The following is a 14,931-nucleotide window of genomic DNA, read 5'->3' on the forward strand; positions in this document are numbered from 1 at the left end:
TTTTAGGTTGCATGTGGTTGCATTCGTAATTCATTTGGATAGCTCACATTAGGAGTTGCAGCGGGTTGCACTGGGACTAGCCATGTATTGCTTTAGGTTGCATGTGGTTGCATTCGTAATTCATTTGGATAACTCACATTAGAAGTTGCAGTGGGTTGCACTTGGACTTGCCATGTGTTGCTTTAGGTTGCATATGGTTGCATTCGTAATTCATATGGATAACTCACATGAGGAGTTGTAGTGAGTTGCACTTGGACTAGCCATGTGTTACTTTAGGTTGCATGTGGTTGCATTCGTAATTCATTTGGATAACTCACATTAGGAGTTGCAGCGGGTTGCACTGGGACTAGCCATGTGTTGCTTTAGGTTGCATGTGGTTGCATTCGTAATTCATTTGGATAACTCACATTAGAAGTTGCAGTGGGTTGCACTTGGACTAGTCATGTGTTGCTTTAGGTTGCATGTAGTTGCATTCGTAATTCATTTGGATAACTCACATTAGAAGTTGTAGTGGGTTGCACTTGGACTAGCTATGTGTTGCTTTAGGTTGCATGGGGTTGCATTCGTAATTCATATGGATAACTCACATTAGGAGTTGCAGTAGGTTGCACTTGGACTAGACATGTGCTGCTTTAGGTTGCATGTGGTTGCATTCGTAATTCATTTGGATAACTCACATTAGGAGTTGCAATAGGTTGCACTTGGACTAGCCATGTGTTGCTTTAGGTTGTATGTGGTTGCATTCGTAATTCATTTGGATAACTCACATTAGGAGTTGCAGCGGGTTGCACTGGGACTAGCCATGTGTTGCTTTAGGTTGCATGTGGTTGCATTCGTAATTCATTTGGATAACTCACATTAGAAGTTGCAGTGGGTTGCACTTGGACTAGCCATGTGTTGCTTTAGGTTGCATATGGTTGCATTCGTAATTCATATGGATAACTCACATTAGGAGTTGCACTTGGACTAGCCATGTGTTGCTTTAGGTTGCATGTGGTTGCATTTGTAATTCATTTGGATAACTCACATTAGGAGTTGCACTTGGACTAGCCATGTGTTGCTTTAGGTTGCATGGGGTTGCATTCGTAATTCATATGGATAACTCACATTAGGAGTTGTAGTAGGTTGCACTGGGACTAGACATGTGTTGCTTTAGGTTGCATGTGGTTGCATTCGTAATTCATTTGGATAACTCACATTAGGAGTAGTTGCAGTGAGTTGCATTTAGACTAGCCATGTGTTGCTTTAGGTTGCATGTGGTTGCATTCTTAATTCATATGGATAACTCACATTAGGAGTTGCAGTGAGTTGCAGTGGGTTGCACTTGGACTAGCCATGTGTTGCTTTAGGTTACATGTGGTTGCATTCGTAATTCATTTGGATAACTCACATTAGGAGTTGCAGTGGTTTGCACTTGGACTAGCCATGTGTTGCATTAGGTTGCATTCGTAATTCATATGGATAACTCACATTAAAAGTTGCAGTGGGCTTCTATTTGAGTTTCATTGGCCTTTATTTAATTATATGAACAAATATTGGCAAACAAACTTGCAAACAAACCTAAAACGAAGCATTAAAATTAACTCAGGCATTTCAACGAATAACTTGTGGTCACAACAAAATGAACAAACGAATATTACATACATATATCCATATATGTTATGTAACAATATCATTATGTATATATATGTTCATATCAATTGGTTATTCTCTCAACTGAGAAATGGACCTATCAATTCGTTGTTGCTCAAACTTCAAATACTCAGATAAACTAATGAGTCAAACCAACTTGGAAAGGTTCCATTTAAGAAATTATTATCCATTATAAAAGTTTGAAGCATCACCATTTCTTAGATTTTAGGTGGAACTAAACCAAAGAAAGAAAATTAAACATATTCAAGGAGGCAAAGAACTTTCAGACTATTAATCCTTAACAGGGTGGTAAAGAAAGAATCAATTGAAAATCTATGTGACAAAGTTTGATTTGGAATAGCAAAACCATTTAAATCACTAACCTTAATTGACTTATCTATGATCTTTCCATACTAAAAAAATGGGTTAGAGACAAATATGAGCCTTGACCCGACTTTCTACTGCAGAAGTGAAGCTCAACATCAACGTTGATGATGGAGGACCAAGTGATGTGTGTGGCGGCGATCTGGCTTCTCCAAAGTCAGGTGGTGGTGATGGTTGCTGTAGAGAAAATAAGAGAGAGTTTGCGTGGGTGGTGGGGTTCTTGGGTCTCCAAACTGCAGCGGCCATGGGTGGTTGCCGACGAGAAAGATGAACTGGTTTTGGCAAGGAAAGTGAAAGAAGAAGAGAAGTAGAAAATGGGTCTGGTTTTGGCAAGGAGGCTGGAGGAAGGAGAAGTCATATAAATGGATTAAAAAACTAATGTTAACCCAAAAATTAGAAAAAATAAAATACAAAAGTGGGAAACAAAAAAAACTACCGTAAAAATGTAAAAGAAGTTTAAATTACCGTATATACGGTAATTTCCCAAATGAATAATAGAATCTAAAATATTTTATTTATTAAATTTTTTTAATCAAGTTATAAATTATTTTTAAAATAATAAATATATTAATACATTTTTTAGTTATGTATTATATTTAATTAATTTATATTTTATTATTCATTTTTATAAATTAATTATAAAAAATAAATACATTAATACATTTTAAGTGAGAGAATTTTTGGTTTAAAAAAATGGACAAAAACCAAGCAATGGGATTTATTTTTGTTGTTTAACAAAATAGAGAGTTATTGTATAAAAAAAAATAGAATTATTATTATTATTATTTTATTTCTCTTTTAAAACTCAAAATTAAATTTGGTAATAAGCTTAAAAAAAAGAAAAAATAACAAAAATTAATATTAGGGAAAGTCATAAAATCCCTCCTTAAACGGCAAACAAATAATAATAATATTAAATGAGGAGCATTTTGGAGGACTTTGACTCTGACATTTTACCAAGAAATTATAAGGGAAAAAGTGAAGAAGGGTTTTATAATAATATAAGATTTGGCAATTTTGTCTTACCATGTTTTTTCTCCCTCTATTTCTATAAAAGATGGAATACCATACCATCCTAATGGCTCTTATGTAATTATTTTACCTCTGTTTGGTGGCACAGCAGCTAAGCAGGCTGGGGTTGTCCTTGCACATAGCTGAAACAACCTTATTCTTGTACCCAAACAGTTGTCCAAACCTTTCTAGTGAGCTGTGGGAGTAAAAGTAAACCTCGTAAGTGTTTGAGACTTTGAGAGACACGTCTCAAAAAGACTGTATTTTTGTGCTGTGCTTATTTTTCCCGAACGGCAATGGAGATTTCTCGAAAGAAGCAGGTGTACCTCTTCTACTGTGACGAGTGCGAAGAATTAGCCCGAAAGGTTGCCTCTCAGTCAGACTTCATCAATCTCCAGACTATCAAATGGAGGTCCTTTCTCTCTCTCTCTATCTTTTACTCTCTTGTTCCCTTGATTTTAGTAAATTACTTCATATGTTATGGCTGTTTTTGTGCTTTGTTCTATCTTTCTGGGCATAATAAAAGATGGGCACTTTTCTTTTGTGCTCAATTATCTAAAGCTAAAGGTGGGTCTTTCTTTTTTGGTGATGGTGTTATGTTGAATAAGAAATCTTACATGACATAGATGTAAATAAAATACAAGAAGGCGAAACAGAAAATGTAGTAAATTGTAAGAAACCGTATCAGAGTGAGTGAGTGGTGGGTAGTGAAAATGTTTTGGCTTTAAAGTTCATTAACTTGATTGGAGTAGGATTAATAGGTGCTGATTTCTGAGGGACACTGAAGCACATAATCCATTTGTGGAATTGTTTGACTGGGCCACTGTCTTCTAAATGTTATTCAGATTATGATAGCTGGGTTGTTGGGGTAAATTAAGGGACTGTAATGAGAAGAAGATGCTTTGGCGTTTCAGTGAGTTATGGCTGTGGTCCAAAATCATCATCTACACTAGCATTTGTTTCTCCTCTGTCTCCTAAACGTGGTCTCTCAACTCTGGCTGTCTGTGCATTGAAATACATTTATCGTATTTGTTTTTAGTGCTTTCTATGTTTACCACAACTCCAGCTATTTTATTTAGGAATAGAGAACAGATTTTTCTTTTCGTTCACTTGATTGAACACTTATCGATAATAATATAAATGTCTATATTGTATATTACTATTTTCCTCCCGTGCAACTCTACAATCTTTGGAAGGCCAAAAATTCAATCATAATGCATATTGCTAGGTAATGCCATGAGAAATTAACTATCATATATCATGGGACCAAACATTGATTGGCCCTAACTACTCACTTGAACCTTCTGGAAAACACTTAATCAATTTTGAAACTGGAATTCACATAACCTTCACATAGTTTTCTTGATCAGGCATGGAAGTACTCCTAGAACATTTCTCCAAAAGATTAGCTGTCTCAGATAATGGAGTATGACAGTGCATTTTACTGTCTGACACACATTTGAAAGCAAAATTAATGTCCATCTAACTATTCTCATTTGAATGCAGAGTTTATGCCCATTTAGCCTTGAAAGAGTGTTTATATGACATATATGTCATTAATATTTACCCATATCTTCTCTCTGGCTTTGAAACATGGAAGTTTACTGTTCAGGCTACATCCCTTTTCCTGTGTGTTTTTTTGTTTCTTTTCATATGATACAAAATTAATGAATTTGACTGGAGAAAGACATGATTTTTCTAAAATATGAGTAGGAACGCAGATTGATTTCTATTCCTGTACAGGAGTTTTGATGATGGATTTCCAAACATTTTTATAAACAACGCACAAGTTCTCAGAGGTGAACATGTTGCTTTTCTGGCATCCTTCAGCTCCCAAGGAGTTATCTTTGAACAGCTTTCCGTAATATATGCACTGCCGCGACTTTTTGTGGCTTCCTTTACTTTAGTATTACCTTTCTTTCCAACTGGTTCTTTTGAGCGAATGGAAGAAGAAGGGGATGTAGCCACTGCATTTACCCTTGCTAGGATGTTGTCAAATATTCCCATCTCAAGAGGAGGCCCAACTAGTTTGGTCATTTACGATATACACGCTTTGCAGGTTTGCCTATGCTAAAAATGATTGTTATTTTCATTATTTTTTATTATTGAAAATTTATTTCACTAATAGAAAGATATTTAAGTTGCACGACTTTTCCTCGAAATTTAATTGAGATATGCAATAATACTGATGTTGAAATTGTAATTTGAACAGCATACTTAGGTTTTTTCCTTTATTTCCTTTTATGTCATACTTTATCTCTTGATCAAAGTAACTAATGACCTGACTCCTATTTCGGTAGATTGATTTTCTAAGCTATTTCTAAACCTTTCCCATCTTTTATGTAAGTTCTGGTCATCCAAATTAGCACTCCCTTTACTTTAAAACCATAAGTCATTTGATCTGATGACATATTTTTTATAATGCTCTCGTTAGAAGGATACTTATTTTAACAAATAAATATCTGAGAGTGATTAAGAGTAATTTGTGGATGAACTTAGGCATACTGTGCTAAGAAGTGTGCATATTAAATTGTTGGCATCCCCCTATGAATGGCATTATTAAAGTCTTTTCATTTTGGCAGTACTTGATCTCAGTCTTTATTGCTATGAAGTTGTGACTAAGGAGTATTTATGAGATTGAGATGTTTGCAGTCCTATTCCTCTATTTGTTTTTGTTTGGATTTCGATAATTCTTTGACTTATTATTTATTTTGTAACTCCTAGTAACTCCTACTTCCTTTTTCTATGCAGGAAAGGTTTTACTTTGGAGACCATGTTTTGCCTGTGTTTGAGACTGGCATTCCTCTCTTAAAGGAACGTCTGCACCAGCTTTCTGACTCCGATAAGGTCTTTGTACAATTCCATTTCACAAGATAGGCAATGGACTAATATATATGTGTAGTATAAATAAATACTATTATTCAAATTATTTTTTAATCACTTCTGACATCAAAAGAGCATCAATATTATAGTCCCCTGTCAGAACACCTTTCAAATATCCGGATGTGGTAAATGGACACTCACTTGTTTTGAAAGTTGTCATCATTGACTCTTATATTCATTTTGATTCTTGTCCTCTCCCAGATAGTTGTTGCATTTCCTGACGATGGTGCTTGGAAGCGATTTCACAAGCAATTAGATCACTTCCCCATGGTAAAGAGTTTGTCGGAAAAAAATGCTAATAAGCAGTCCTATATCCTATGTTATCTTCTTAATAAAATTGTATTAAATGGCAGGTGGTATGTGCTAAGGTTCGTGAAGGGGACAAGAGGATAGTCCGGATCAAGGAGGGAAACCCTTCTGGTTGTCATGTAGTAATTGTTGATGATTTGGTTCAATCAGGAGGCACCCTCATTGAGTGCCAGGTAATCCTTGAGGGAAATATGAAAATGCTAATTTTACCAATTTTTCTATCCAATAGCACATGATTTGAACATCATAGCTCATTTCCTAATATTGTTTGATCATTTAACATTTCCTTCTGCTTTCACCAGAAAGTCTTGGCAGCTCATGGTGCCGCCAAGGTCAGTGCATACGTTACACATGGTGTCTTTCCCAAGCGTTCATGGGAGCGGTTCACACACAAAGACAGTAAGTATTCAACTGCTGCATTTTTTTCCTCTATAGGATGGTAATAATCTCCCTCTAGAAGAGTGCACTGAACTCATTGCCATTTGATAACTGTTTTAGACTGCTCGGAGAAGGCCTTCGCTTACTTTTGGATCACAGATTCTTGCCCACTAACAGTCAAAGCCATAGCTAACAAGGCTCCTTTTGAGGTTATAAGTCTTGCCGGATCAATTGCTGATGCTCTGCAAATTTAGATAATACATTTGCAGGATTCCAGTATAACAGTGGGAAAGCATGAGTTGATTTAGGACTGGCTGTGGCTGTTGTTTTACTAGGAAAATAATGTAATTTAGGCATATTTCATGCTTCATGGTTCAAAATTTCCTTATGAGACCGCTCTTTGTCTTTGTTTTTCGTTTTATGCCAAATCTTTTGCTTAAAAGCATCTATAAATGATATGCTAAATTCACTTCATAACTGTCCCTTTTGACATCAAAAGGAATGAAAGGTTACATTATAGTGATTTTCGAGTTTATCAACTCTTATTCTTTTTCGTTTTTGACGTGAAATGAAATTCTGAAGCATCATAAGATATGAGATATAAGGGAAAGTTGTAAATCATCTGTACAAGCCTTTTATATCGTTCAATTCACTAGTTCTCTACAACACACACTAGTACATTAACAAGATGGTTCAGTTTTTCCCCTTTATACAAATTTTGAAAGTCCCTAAACTCGACCGACCCCTCTAAATATTAACAAGTAAAACATATTTGCAACTGGATTTTAAAGATCCGTGACAAAAAAAAACAGAAAAAGAAAGAAAAACCTCCAAGGGAGACGTCTGCACAAACCGGTGAGTCATAAGGCTGCAGAGAGACTTCACAGTTCAGCCATAGGCTTTCACCTTATTTTTCTCCCCTGGTTGAATATCAATTTGTTACTCTACATAAAAACAAATTGCTCTCTGCTTCTTTCCCTGCGATATTTTCCATTTCCATTTGTGCTGTGTGATGAATCCATAACTTAAAAGTGGACACCACCATGAAACAAGCGAGCAACGACACCAAATTCATCGGCTTCTCTTCTAAAATATACACTTAGATACCCATGAAAAGTTAGCATCACCCTTTATGTACCTATTTCTCAATGCTGAGAATAGGATCACCAACACATTGTTAATACTCTATTTTCTCATCCAGACTTCCCCTTGGGCTGTCAAGTGGATCTCCTATATAAGACCCATCTGGCTGACGAATGCATATATTCAAATTGCTGGAAATAAAAGGTTCCTGTAGATCAAAAGATATAGAAAGTGTCAAACAAGTTATCCGGAAAGGCTAATATAAGAAGGAATGACTTACTTTTTCATTCACAAAGAAAGATTACTTTCTCACTTCCCATAATATGCCCCAGCAGGGTTGAAAATGGAATTTGATGCCAGGTCCTTGGATTCTACACCAAGAGACCTTTACTAAACCACTTGACATCTCGCTTTCCAAGAAATATCACTCCAAACAAACCACGTATGAAATAAAAAGCTCAAAAGCATTTGTAAATTGTAAAACAGGTCCGTGAAAAATAAATTCAAATGCTTTTGTCAAAGGTAAAATAGGATGACAACACAAGCATTATAGGGAATATCGGTCTATGGTCAAGATGAGAAAAAGGCCAGATCCGCAATCAAAACATATAAAAATAAATAAAAGAGTTCTGCAAGTCAAACATATTACCTGATCACCAGTCTCTTGACCTTCCGAGTGGAAGACAATTGGCCGACATCGCTTGTCCTCATTCATTAGACTTGAATTTTGGAAGTGTGTCACAAGGGCAGCCTTACCCTGGATCCGTGCATACGCCAAAGAAGCAACCTTCTCACTATTAAACTTCTCCCATTTCTTCCCATTAAATGCCTGTAATAAACATTACTAGTTAGCAAAGTGATAAAGATCAAATAATTTACTCATTGATTGCTGGGGATTATTCAAGCAGCCTTGCATTTTTATTTAACAGATGAGATGGTACAAAGGAGACAAAAGATAACCTTATAGAAAGGTATAATGTGAGCTGGAGACACCATATTGATGAATGCGTAACCCACATTGCACTTATTCTGTGATAAGGAGAGAACCCATAAACACCAATCCAATGCAAAAATGTTCAAAGAAGAGAACTTTTCTCCAACAAGACTAAACCTCAAGTATTAGGGGCCCAATACTTAAAGCAATTTTACAGTAATTAAGAAAGAATCAAAAGTCTGAATACCTTGAAATCAATTGGTAAGTATAAGAAATCATAAGTGCCCCGGTGAAATTCATCAATAGCAGCCAGCAACATCTTTGAAGTGTATCTAATAAATATAGAAAGAAAGAAGGATGAATCATTAAGTCATGTCAACACCTTGAAAAGAAAAACTTACCAGCAAATATCTCAAAGTATGCAAAAAAAAAAAAGACGTTATTTTTACTTGTTGGGGATGTTTTTAATCATTAAAGTAGTCCTGGCATCCTCCCCAGTGACAATTTTGTCTAAATCAAGCTGGTACTGCTTCTTGTTATCCAAGTTTCCATTATTTTCAACTCGCCGACTCCGACTACGTTCAACTAATCCCTCACCATTGCTCGATGGAGATCCTACATAAGAACCATTCCCAATGAAAACTGAAGCAGGCTTTGGCAAAGACAGCATTCTGAAGTTAGGTGAACCGGTTTCAGTAATATTTCCTGGAAGACCAATACCAGCACTCAAGGCTGTACGACCACCAACATTCACCATATAATTCCCATTATTACGGTTTAAACCAACCCCTCCAAATCCAACTGGACTTGTGAAAGATGTTTCTGGAGACTCTGGGAAAAAGCCAAAGTGCCTTTCGAAAGGAACAACTGATGGAGCCGATCCCACATGATGGTGAGATGATCCAATTAAAGAGCCATGCCGGCTAGTGTACGTAAATCCCTGTCCCTGTCCATTGGATGAGAGCTGTCGACTCCCAGATGATATAGGCCAAGCAGAAGAGCTTGAACGCTCAGGATAAGGGGTTGGACTACCCCAGAGAAATTGAGGACCTGACAATGTTCCAATACCAGGTGGATTTGAATTTGATTCACTAAAAGAAATGGGACCAGGGCTTGTGCTCAGTTTTTGATCACTAAAAGAATGTGACTGCTGATAGGCTGCTCCTTGCGATGACCCGCCATTGTTATATATTTGATTTGTCTGGTTAAACCTTCCCTGATCCTTGCCAATTGGTGCAATCTTCGGAGAGTTAGATACATGAGGCGGGAGAATTGAAGCTAACCCAGTCAAGTGGTTGCTACTTACAGGGCTGAGACTTCCTATACCAGGAGACTTACTGAAAGCCTGCATGGGATTATGTTCTACTGGATTGCCAAATTGCCAGTTACCTGTTTACCACAGAAGCCATTTCAGCGTATATCTTGTCATGCATCTGACATAACTCAGGTAGCACGGACAAATTTAGAGATCAACTAAAGAAAGGATGTGTATCTACCTGGAGGAGAGTTGGTTATTGGTGAACCAACTTGAGGTCGGAAACTTCTGGTTTCATCTTGTTCAAGCTCTTGAGTAAGTTGTTGCATTAAGCTAAGCAAAAGGAAGAATTAAGTTTGTAATTTTACCCGATTAATCAACAACAAGCTGTGTGAAAGTATATAGGTTTTAATTCCATATACAATATTTATAGGAGCCAAATTCGTATGCCACAGGCAAAGACAAATAGATTAGAGGGACAACGAGAACCCCGAAACTATTCAAAGAAGATTTAAGTAAATAAACCAAAATGTAGATGGTAAAATCATCACACAAAAGCACTTAACATAGAATCATACAGCTTAGGTGATCTCAACTCTATTTTTTTTTTTCCATTATTCACAGTTCCAGTCTTGCACACACATAGTGACAAGTATTGATGTTCACCCAGCATTAAAGTCCACTGAGCATTCCATTGGAAAGCATGGGAATGATATCTTATAATTTATAACCTAATAATCCTACAGTAAAACCTTGTAAACAATTCAGGAAGAAAATCATTCCACAACTCTAATTTGGTGAAAAGATCGTAGCATTTCAATTCCTATACTGTGTAGATTTTGAAGCCATTATCATGTACAAAAATGTCTCTTAAGTTTAAACACAGCTATCAATAAACTGAGAAAGCTTCTCTAGCTAGTAGCTACTGATCAACAACATCCAGATCACAGGAGATTATATTTACCAAGACTTTTATTTATTTAAGTTAATAAAACTCATAAACATTTGAAACCTGAAAGTCTAAGAAAATAAGGGAGTCTACCCAGTTAAAAAGAGTAAGCTTACTTCCGACGAGCTCCACCAGGGCGGCTTGGTTCAAGTTTTATTCGTTTCCCAGCTATGTCGCTCCTATTTAATGCTCTGAGAGCCGCATCAGCAGCTCGAACATCATAAAATTCTATAAACTTATGGTGTCTCTTGTGTGGTGTTTCTCTAATCTGTGATCAACAATGAGAATTCATAACCAAACAAAAAACTATTGTGTGCTCCGAAAAGATAAATATAATAAGGAAAAAAAAAACATACTTACATGGGTGAACCCAGAAAAAAAAAAATATATATATATATATATATCCTTACCTCTTTGACCTCCCCATAAGCCCCAAATATTTGACGAAGTTCATCATTTGACACTGATGCATCCAAATTAAATACTACAAGAGTTCCTTGGTTAATATCCTTTTCAGATGGGTTGTCCTGGAATTTTAAGAGAAAAATATGCATTATATGGTTGTTGATAAAACCCACAAACAAATCATGTGAGAGGCATTTAAAACCAACCTTGGGAATTGAAAAATGAATGTCAAGTTTTCTCCGCCTCAAGGGTTTGTTCTGCAATGTACGCATTGCTGTACGAGCAGCTCGGATATCATAGTAGGATATCATCACAAAACCTCTATGCTTGCACGCCGTGTACAAAGTTCGGATATCTCCATATTGCTATCAGAATGGCACAAATTCCATAATCATAAGCAATTAAGTAAATGTCATGAATATGACAATTTTCTATTTGACATTTACAAAAACTAAGCACACCAAAAAGATTATAAAAGAACTATGATGTATCCCCTCCAGTAAATATTATTCTATAAGAAGTCAACTACTTTTAATACAAAACTTCAACATTTAGATACCATGAGCTATCATAACATCTTTCCTTTAAACTAATTAACTTAACCAGAATGGTTTAGATTGAGAGCTCATGTAGTAGATAGAAAAGTAATTCCCAGTAGATTAACCAAAATTACACAAGTGTAAACAATGCAGAAACCGATCGTTTTAGTGAGATAAATGCTAAATACCTCAAAGAGAGTTCTCAATTCAGAATCCTCTACATTACTGTTAATATTTCGAACAAACAAGGTTCTTGATGGATGCTCTCCATAAGGATGCTCCCCAGCCACAGTTCCCACGCCATTTGGAAGTGAATAGTGGTTAATACCATTTGAAGACACCCCATCACTGATGCTCATCTTAGATAAACCTATACTTAGACCATCTTGTGATTCAAAGTCCATTTCCATTCCTCCTCCACTGCCAAAAAGATCGTAGTCTTCCATATCCTCAAGCTGATTAGGCAGCCCACTAAGGTCAAAATCATCAGTCAATCCAGCTAAAAGATCATCTTCATCGTCAGGAAGGATGCTTCCAATTTCAATTGGTTCTATATCTTCAAGAGGATCTTTACTCCACTTTTCTCGCTCAGGTTTGTTTAAATTAGGCAATCCATCATCAATTGATTTACCACCATTTCCTAAATCAGTGAAATTCACTGCATATCGAAAGAAAAAAATAATCAAATTCAAACAACAATTCCAAAAGATAGGAATCAACACTATCTTGTAGGGGAAAAGGAACAGGCACAGACACATACACTTCTCATGAGGAAGGACAGGCAATGAGCTAGAAAACAAGCTGGCATCATTTGTTGCATGATATGCATCAGTTTTTTCACGCATTACCCCCCACAATTTGTTTCCTGCTTTTCTAGAAAAGTTAATTGGTGGAATCTCATAAGGTCCTGCAGAAAAATCATGAACGTGAATTTAAGTAACTACATGTGTGTCTGCCATCCTTTGAACAACTAAAGAAAAAGAGGGCACCTCTGATTTGTCCAGATATAGAATCCTCAGAATGCTTCTCCATGTTGATGTTTCACTTTCTGCCCAGGAAAAAATATTACAAAAAACTTTGAGATGAACAGAAAGATTGCTAGCACTATCAAAGATGACATACATGGAATGTGAAAACCCGGCAGATCGATCAAAAATGCCTTGCACAAAATTAAACATAATCACGAAAACCATCACTAGTTTGAGAACACATCCTTGTAAAGCAGATAAACAAGAAGATGCACGTAAAGAAAGCATCAGCTTTTTTCAAAAAAAAAAAACAAAAGCAGAGGAATCAATGCAGAAAATTAAGCACACACAGCAACAACACATGTTTGTGTAGCAGCGTGCTTGTAAATTCTAGTACAAACATCCACCAGAGTGTACAGCAAATATCAAAGCCGAAAGACAATTCCACTGAAAAAATCTCTACTCAAGCAAATCATGCAAAACCCACTTGAATGATCAAATAAAAGCATCAGAAGAATTGAAGAGAAAATGCAGCACAAAACTCAGAAGCTCATACAAAAAAATTTCCAAGTCAACACTGTCCTGCTCTCAATTTTAGCTTGCTGTCCTTCAAAAAAGTAAAAAAATAAAAACACTTTGAGCATACCCAGATAACAAAACGCCAAAATTATCTCAAACTAACTATTATTTTCCCTAAAGATTAATCAAAATTACACAAAATTTTGAAACCCACACATGCAACCCAAAAAAAGAAATCATTTGCCCAAAAAAGAAAAAGAAAGAGAGATCAAACCCAGATGGCAAACAGAAAAACAACCAAAACCCAACTTGAATTACTTCAAAGTAATTGAGAAACATAGAGAGAGAAATAGAGAGAGACAGAGATTACCTGATGAAAAAATATCAGGAGAGAGAAGGAAGAGAGAGTAATTAAAAAGAGTCCATTGGAAATGGGTATTGAAAATCAAAAAGCTCTATGGAAAGAGTTTCGTAGAAGCAGAGGAATTTCTTTCTTCCACTCTTCTACTTCCTCCTCTCTCGCCGGGAAACCAGAAGTGAAAGAGAAAGAAACTGTAAGAAATTCCTTTAATTAATTATTTATATATATTTTTTGAAAAATAATAATAATCTAAGAGAAGAGAATGAAAAAGGAGGAAAATGATTGGAGTTTAGGGAAGTGGAGTGGTAGTACTATTCTACTACTCTACCAAATAATTATATCACACACACTCAGAACACTCATAACTTCAAACTCTTTAACTCTGCAACACCAACACCCAAAAAAAAAAAAAAACAGCTTTCCCTCTCTACTTTCTCTCTCTAAAAACTAAGAAAATTAGGCTGTATTTGAATATCTTTTGGCGTCCGTTGACACAAATGCTTTGCACTTCTTAATATACATTATTTGTTTATTTTACACAAAATAATAGCCTCTTTTTCCTTTCTTTTTTCCTTTAAATTATAATTAAAATTAAACCGAAAAATCGCGGTTTTTTAATAATTTGAGAAAAAACATGTTTCTCGTTGAAATTACGAAAAAGCCCGTGATATCGTGATTATTTGCAGCGCCGTCAGTTGGTGAGTGGACACACGTGGCGGGAGATGAGTGGTTTGTAAAGTGGGAGTGTGGAAATTGGAGGCGAGAGTATGTGGAACCGGGTCGAGAGGATTATTTCCCTTGCTTTATTGGTGTGGGGCTAGTGACGTGGTGTTGCGTCGGCAGCATGGGTGGATTCAGCTGCTTTTGTGGACAAATACGGCTAATGACGATCTCCAATCAGACGCTGCCACGACACGTTTCGTCAAATGTGGGTCGAGCTTTAAGTAAACCCGTTTTCGTACGTGGGCCGTTTTGTGGCTTTTGGGTGGGTATATATCTCTTCCTACACTACACTCATAATTTATAATATCCATTTTTTTTTAAATAATAATATTATTATTTTTTAAGATTCCGCCGGTATATGTGGATGTAGTATTTTTATTTTTATTTTTAAATTGGAAACAAAAACAAAAAAAACATTCCTCAAATTTTTCTTTATATCCCAAAAAAAAAATATCAAGGAATTATCTTTCTAATTTCCATTAGCAAAAATCATATTTTAGTTCATGATAAAAAAAATAATAATAACATGTTTATACGTGAGTACATTTGAATACATGGATAGGACCTTGCATGTTTTTAGTTGAAATACATACTAATG

The 14,931-nt window shown here is 36.0% G+C and overlaps 2 protein-coding genes across 4 annotated transcripts; one reads left to right on the plus strand and one right to left on the minus strand.

The window, feature by feature from the left end:
• Positions 1–3,137: 3,137 nt before the first annotated feature.
• On the plus strand, positions 3,138–7,130 carry LOC133817296 (ribose-phosphate pyrophosphokinase 4). Its single transcript, XM_062249773.1, has 7 exons — positions 3,138–3,439; positions 4,771–5,086; positions 5,779–5,874; positions 6,112–6,180; positions 6,264–6,392; positions 6,522–6,618; positions 6,718–7,130. Exons 1-7 carry the CDS (start codon positions 3,324–3,326, stop codon positions 6,849–6,851), a joined length of 957 nt encoding a protein of 318 aa, XP_062105757.1. The 5' UTR covers positions 3,138–3,323; the 3' UTR covers positions 6,852–7,130.
• Positions 7,131–7,198: 68 nt separating this feature from the next.
• On the minus strand, positions 7,199–14,039 carry LOC133817295 (protein MEI2-like 2). Of its 3 annotated transcripts, none has more exons than XM_062249771.1 (13): positions 13,620–14,039; positions 12,752–12,810; positions 12,523–12,669; positions 11,951–12,420; positions 11,430–11,588; positions 11,229–11,345; positions 10,935–11,086; positions 10,111–10,202; positions 9,064–10,003; positions 8,862–8,946; positions 8,641–8,709; positions 8,330–8,509; positions 7,199–7,888 (listed from the first exon to the last, which is right to left on the minus strand). In XM_062249771.1, the coding sequence occupies exons 2-13, from the start codon at positions 12,792–12,794 to the stop codon at positions 7,775–7,777; spliced, it is 2,568 nt and encodes an 855-aa protein (XP_062105755.1). In that variant the 5' UTR covers positions 12,795–12,810; positions 13,620–14,039; the 3' UTR covers positions 7,199–7,774. The 3 variants fall into 3 exon arrangements, with proteins under 3 accessions (XP_062105755.1, XP_062105756.1, XP_062105754.1); XM_062249772.1 differs by lacking the exon at positions 13,620–14,039 and adding an exon at positions 12,885–13,607; XM_062249770.1 differs by lacking the exon at positions 13,620–14,039 and having other exon boundaries at positions 12,752–13,607.
• Between the last annotated feature and the right edge of the window lie 892 nt (positions 14,040–14,931).

Source organism: Humulus lupulus, chromosome 2 (genome assembly GCF_963169125.1).
Source record: "Humulus lupulus chromosome 2, drHumLupu1.1, whole genome shotgun sequence".
NCBI classification, from domain to species: Eukaryota; Viridiplantae; Streptophyta; class Magnoliopsida; order Rosales; family Cannabaceae; genus Humulus; species Humulus lupulus.

Excerpts from the sequence above, each read along its gene's own strand:
- LOC133817295 (XM_062249771.1), bottom strand. The coding sequence starts at position 12,794 with ATGGAGAAGCATTCTGAGGATTCTATATCTGGACAAATCAGAG. Across the intron at positions 11,087-11,228 it reads CTTATGGGGAGGTCAAAGAG|ATTAGAGAAACACCACACAA; the intron begins GTAAGGATATAT and ends TGTTGATCACAG. Across the intron at positions 7,889-8,329 it reads GTCAAGAGACTGGTGATCAG|GAACCTTTTATTTCCAGCAA; the intron begins GTAATATGTTTG and ends TTTGATCTACAG.
- LOC133817296 (XM_062249773.1), top strand. The coding sequence starts at position 3,324 with ATGGAGATTTCTCGAAAGAAGCAGGTGTACCTCTTCTACTGTGACGAG. Across the intron at positions 3,440-4,770 it reads CTCCAGACTATCAAATGGAG|GAGTTTTGATGATGGATTTC; the intron begins GTCCTTTCTCTC and ends ATTCCTGTACAG. Across the intron at positions 6,619-6,717 it reads GCGGTTCACACACAAAGACA|ACTGCTCGGAGAAGGCCTTC; the intron begins GTAAGTATTCAA and ends TAACTGTTTTAG.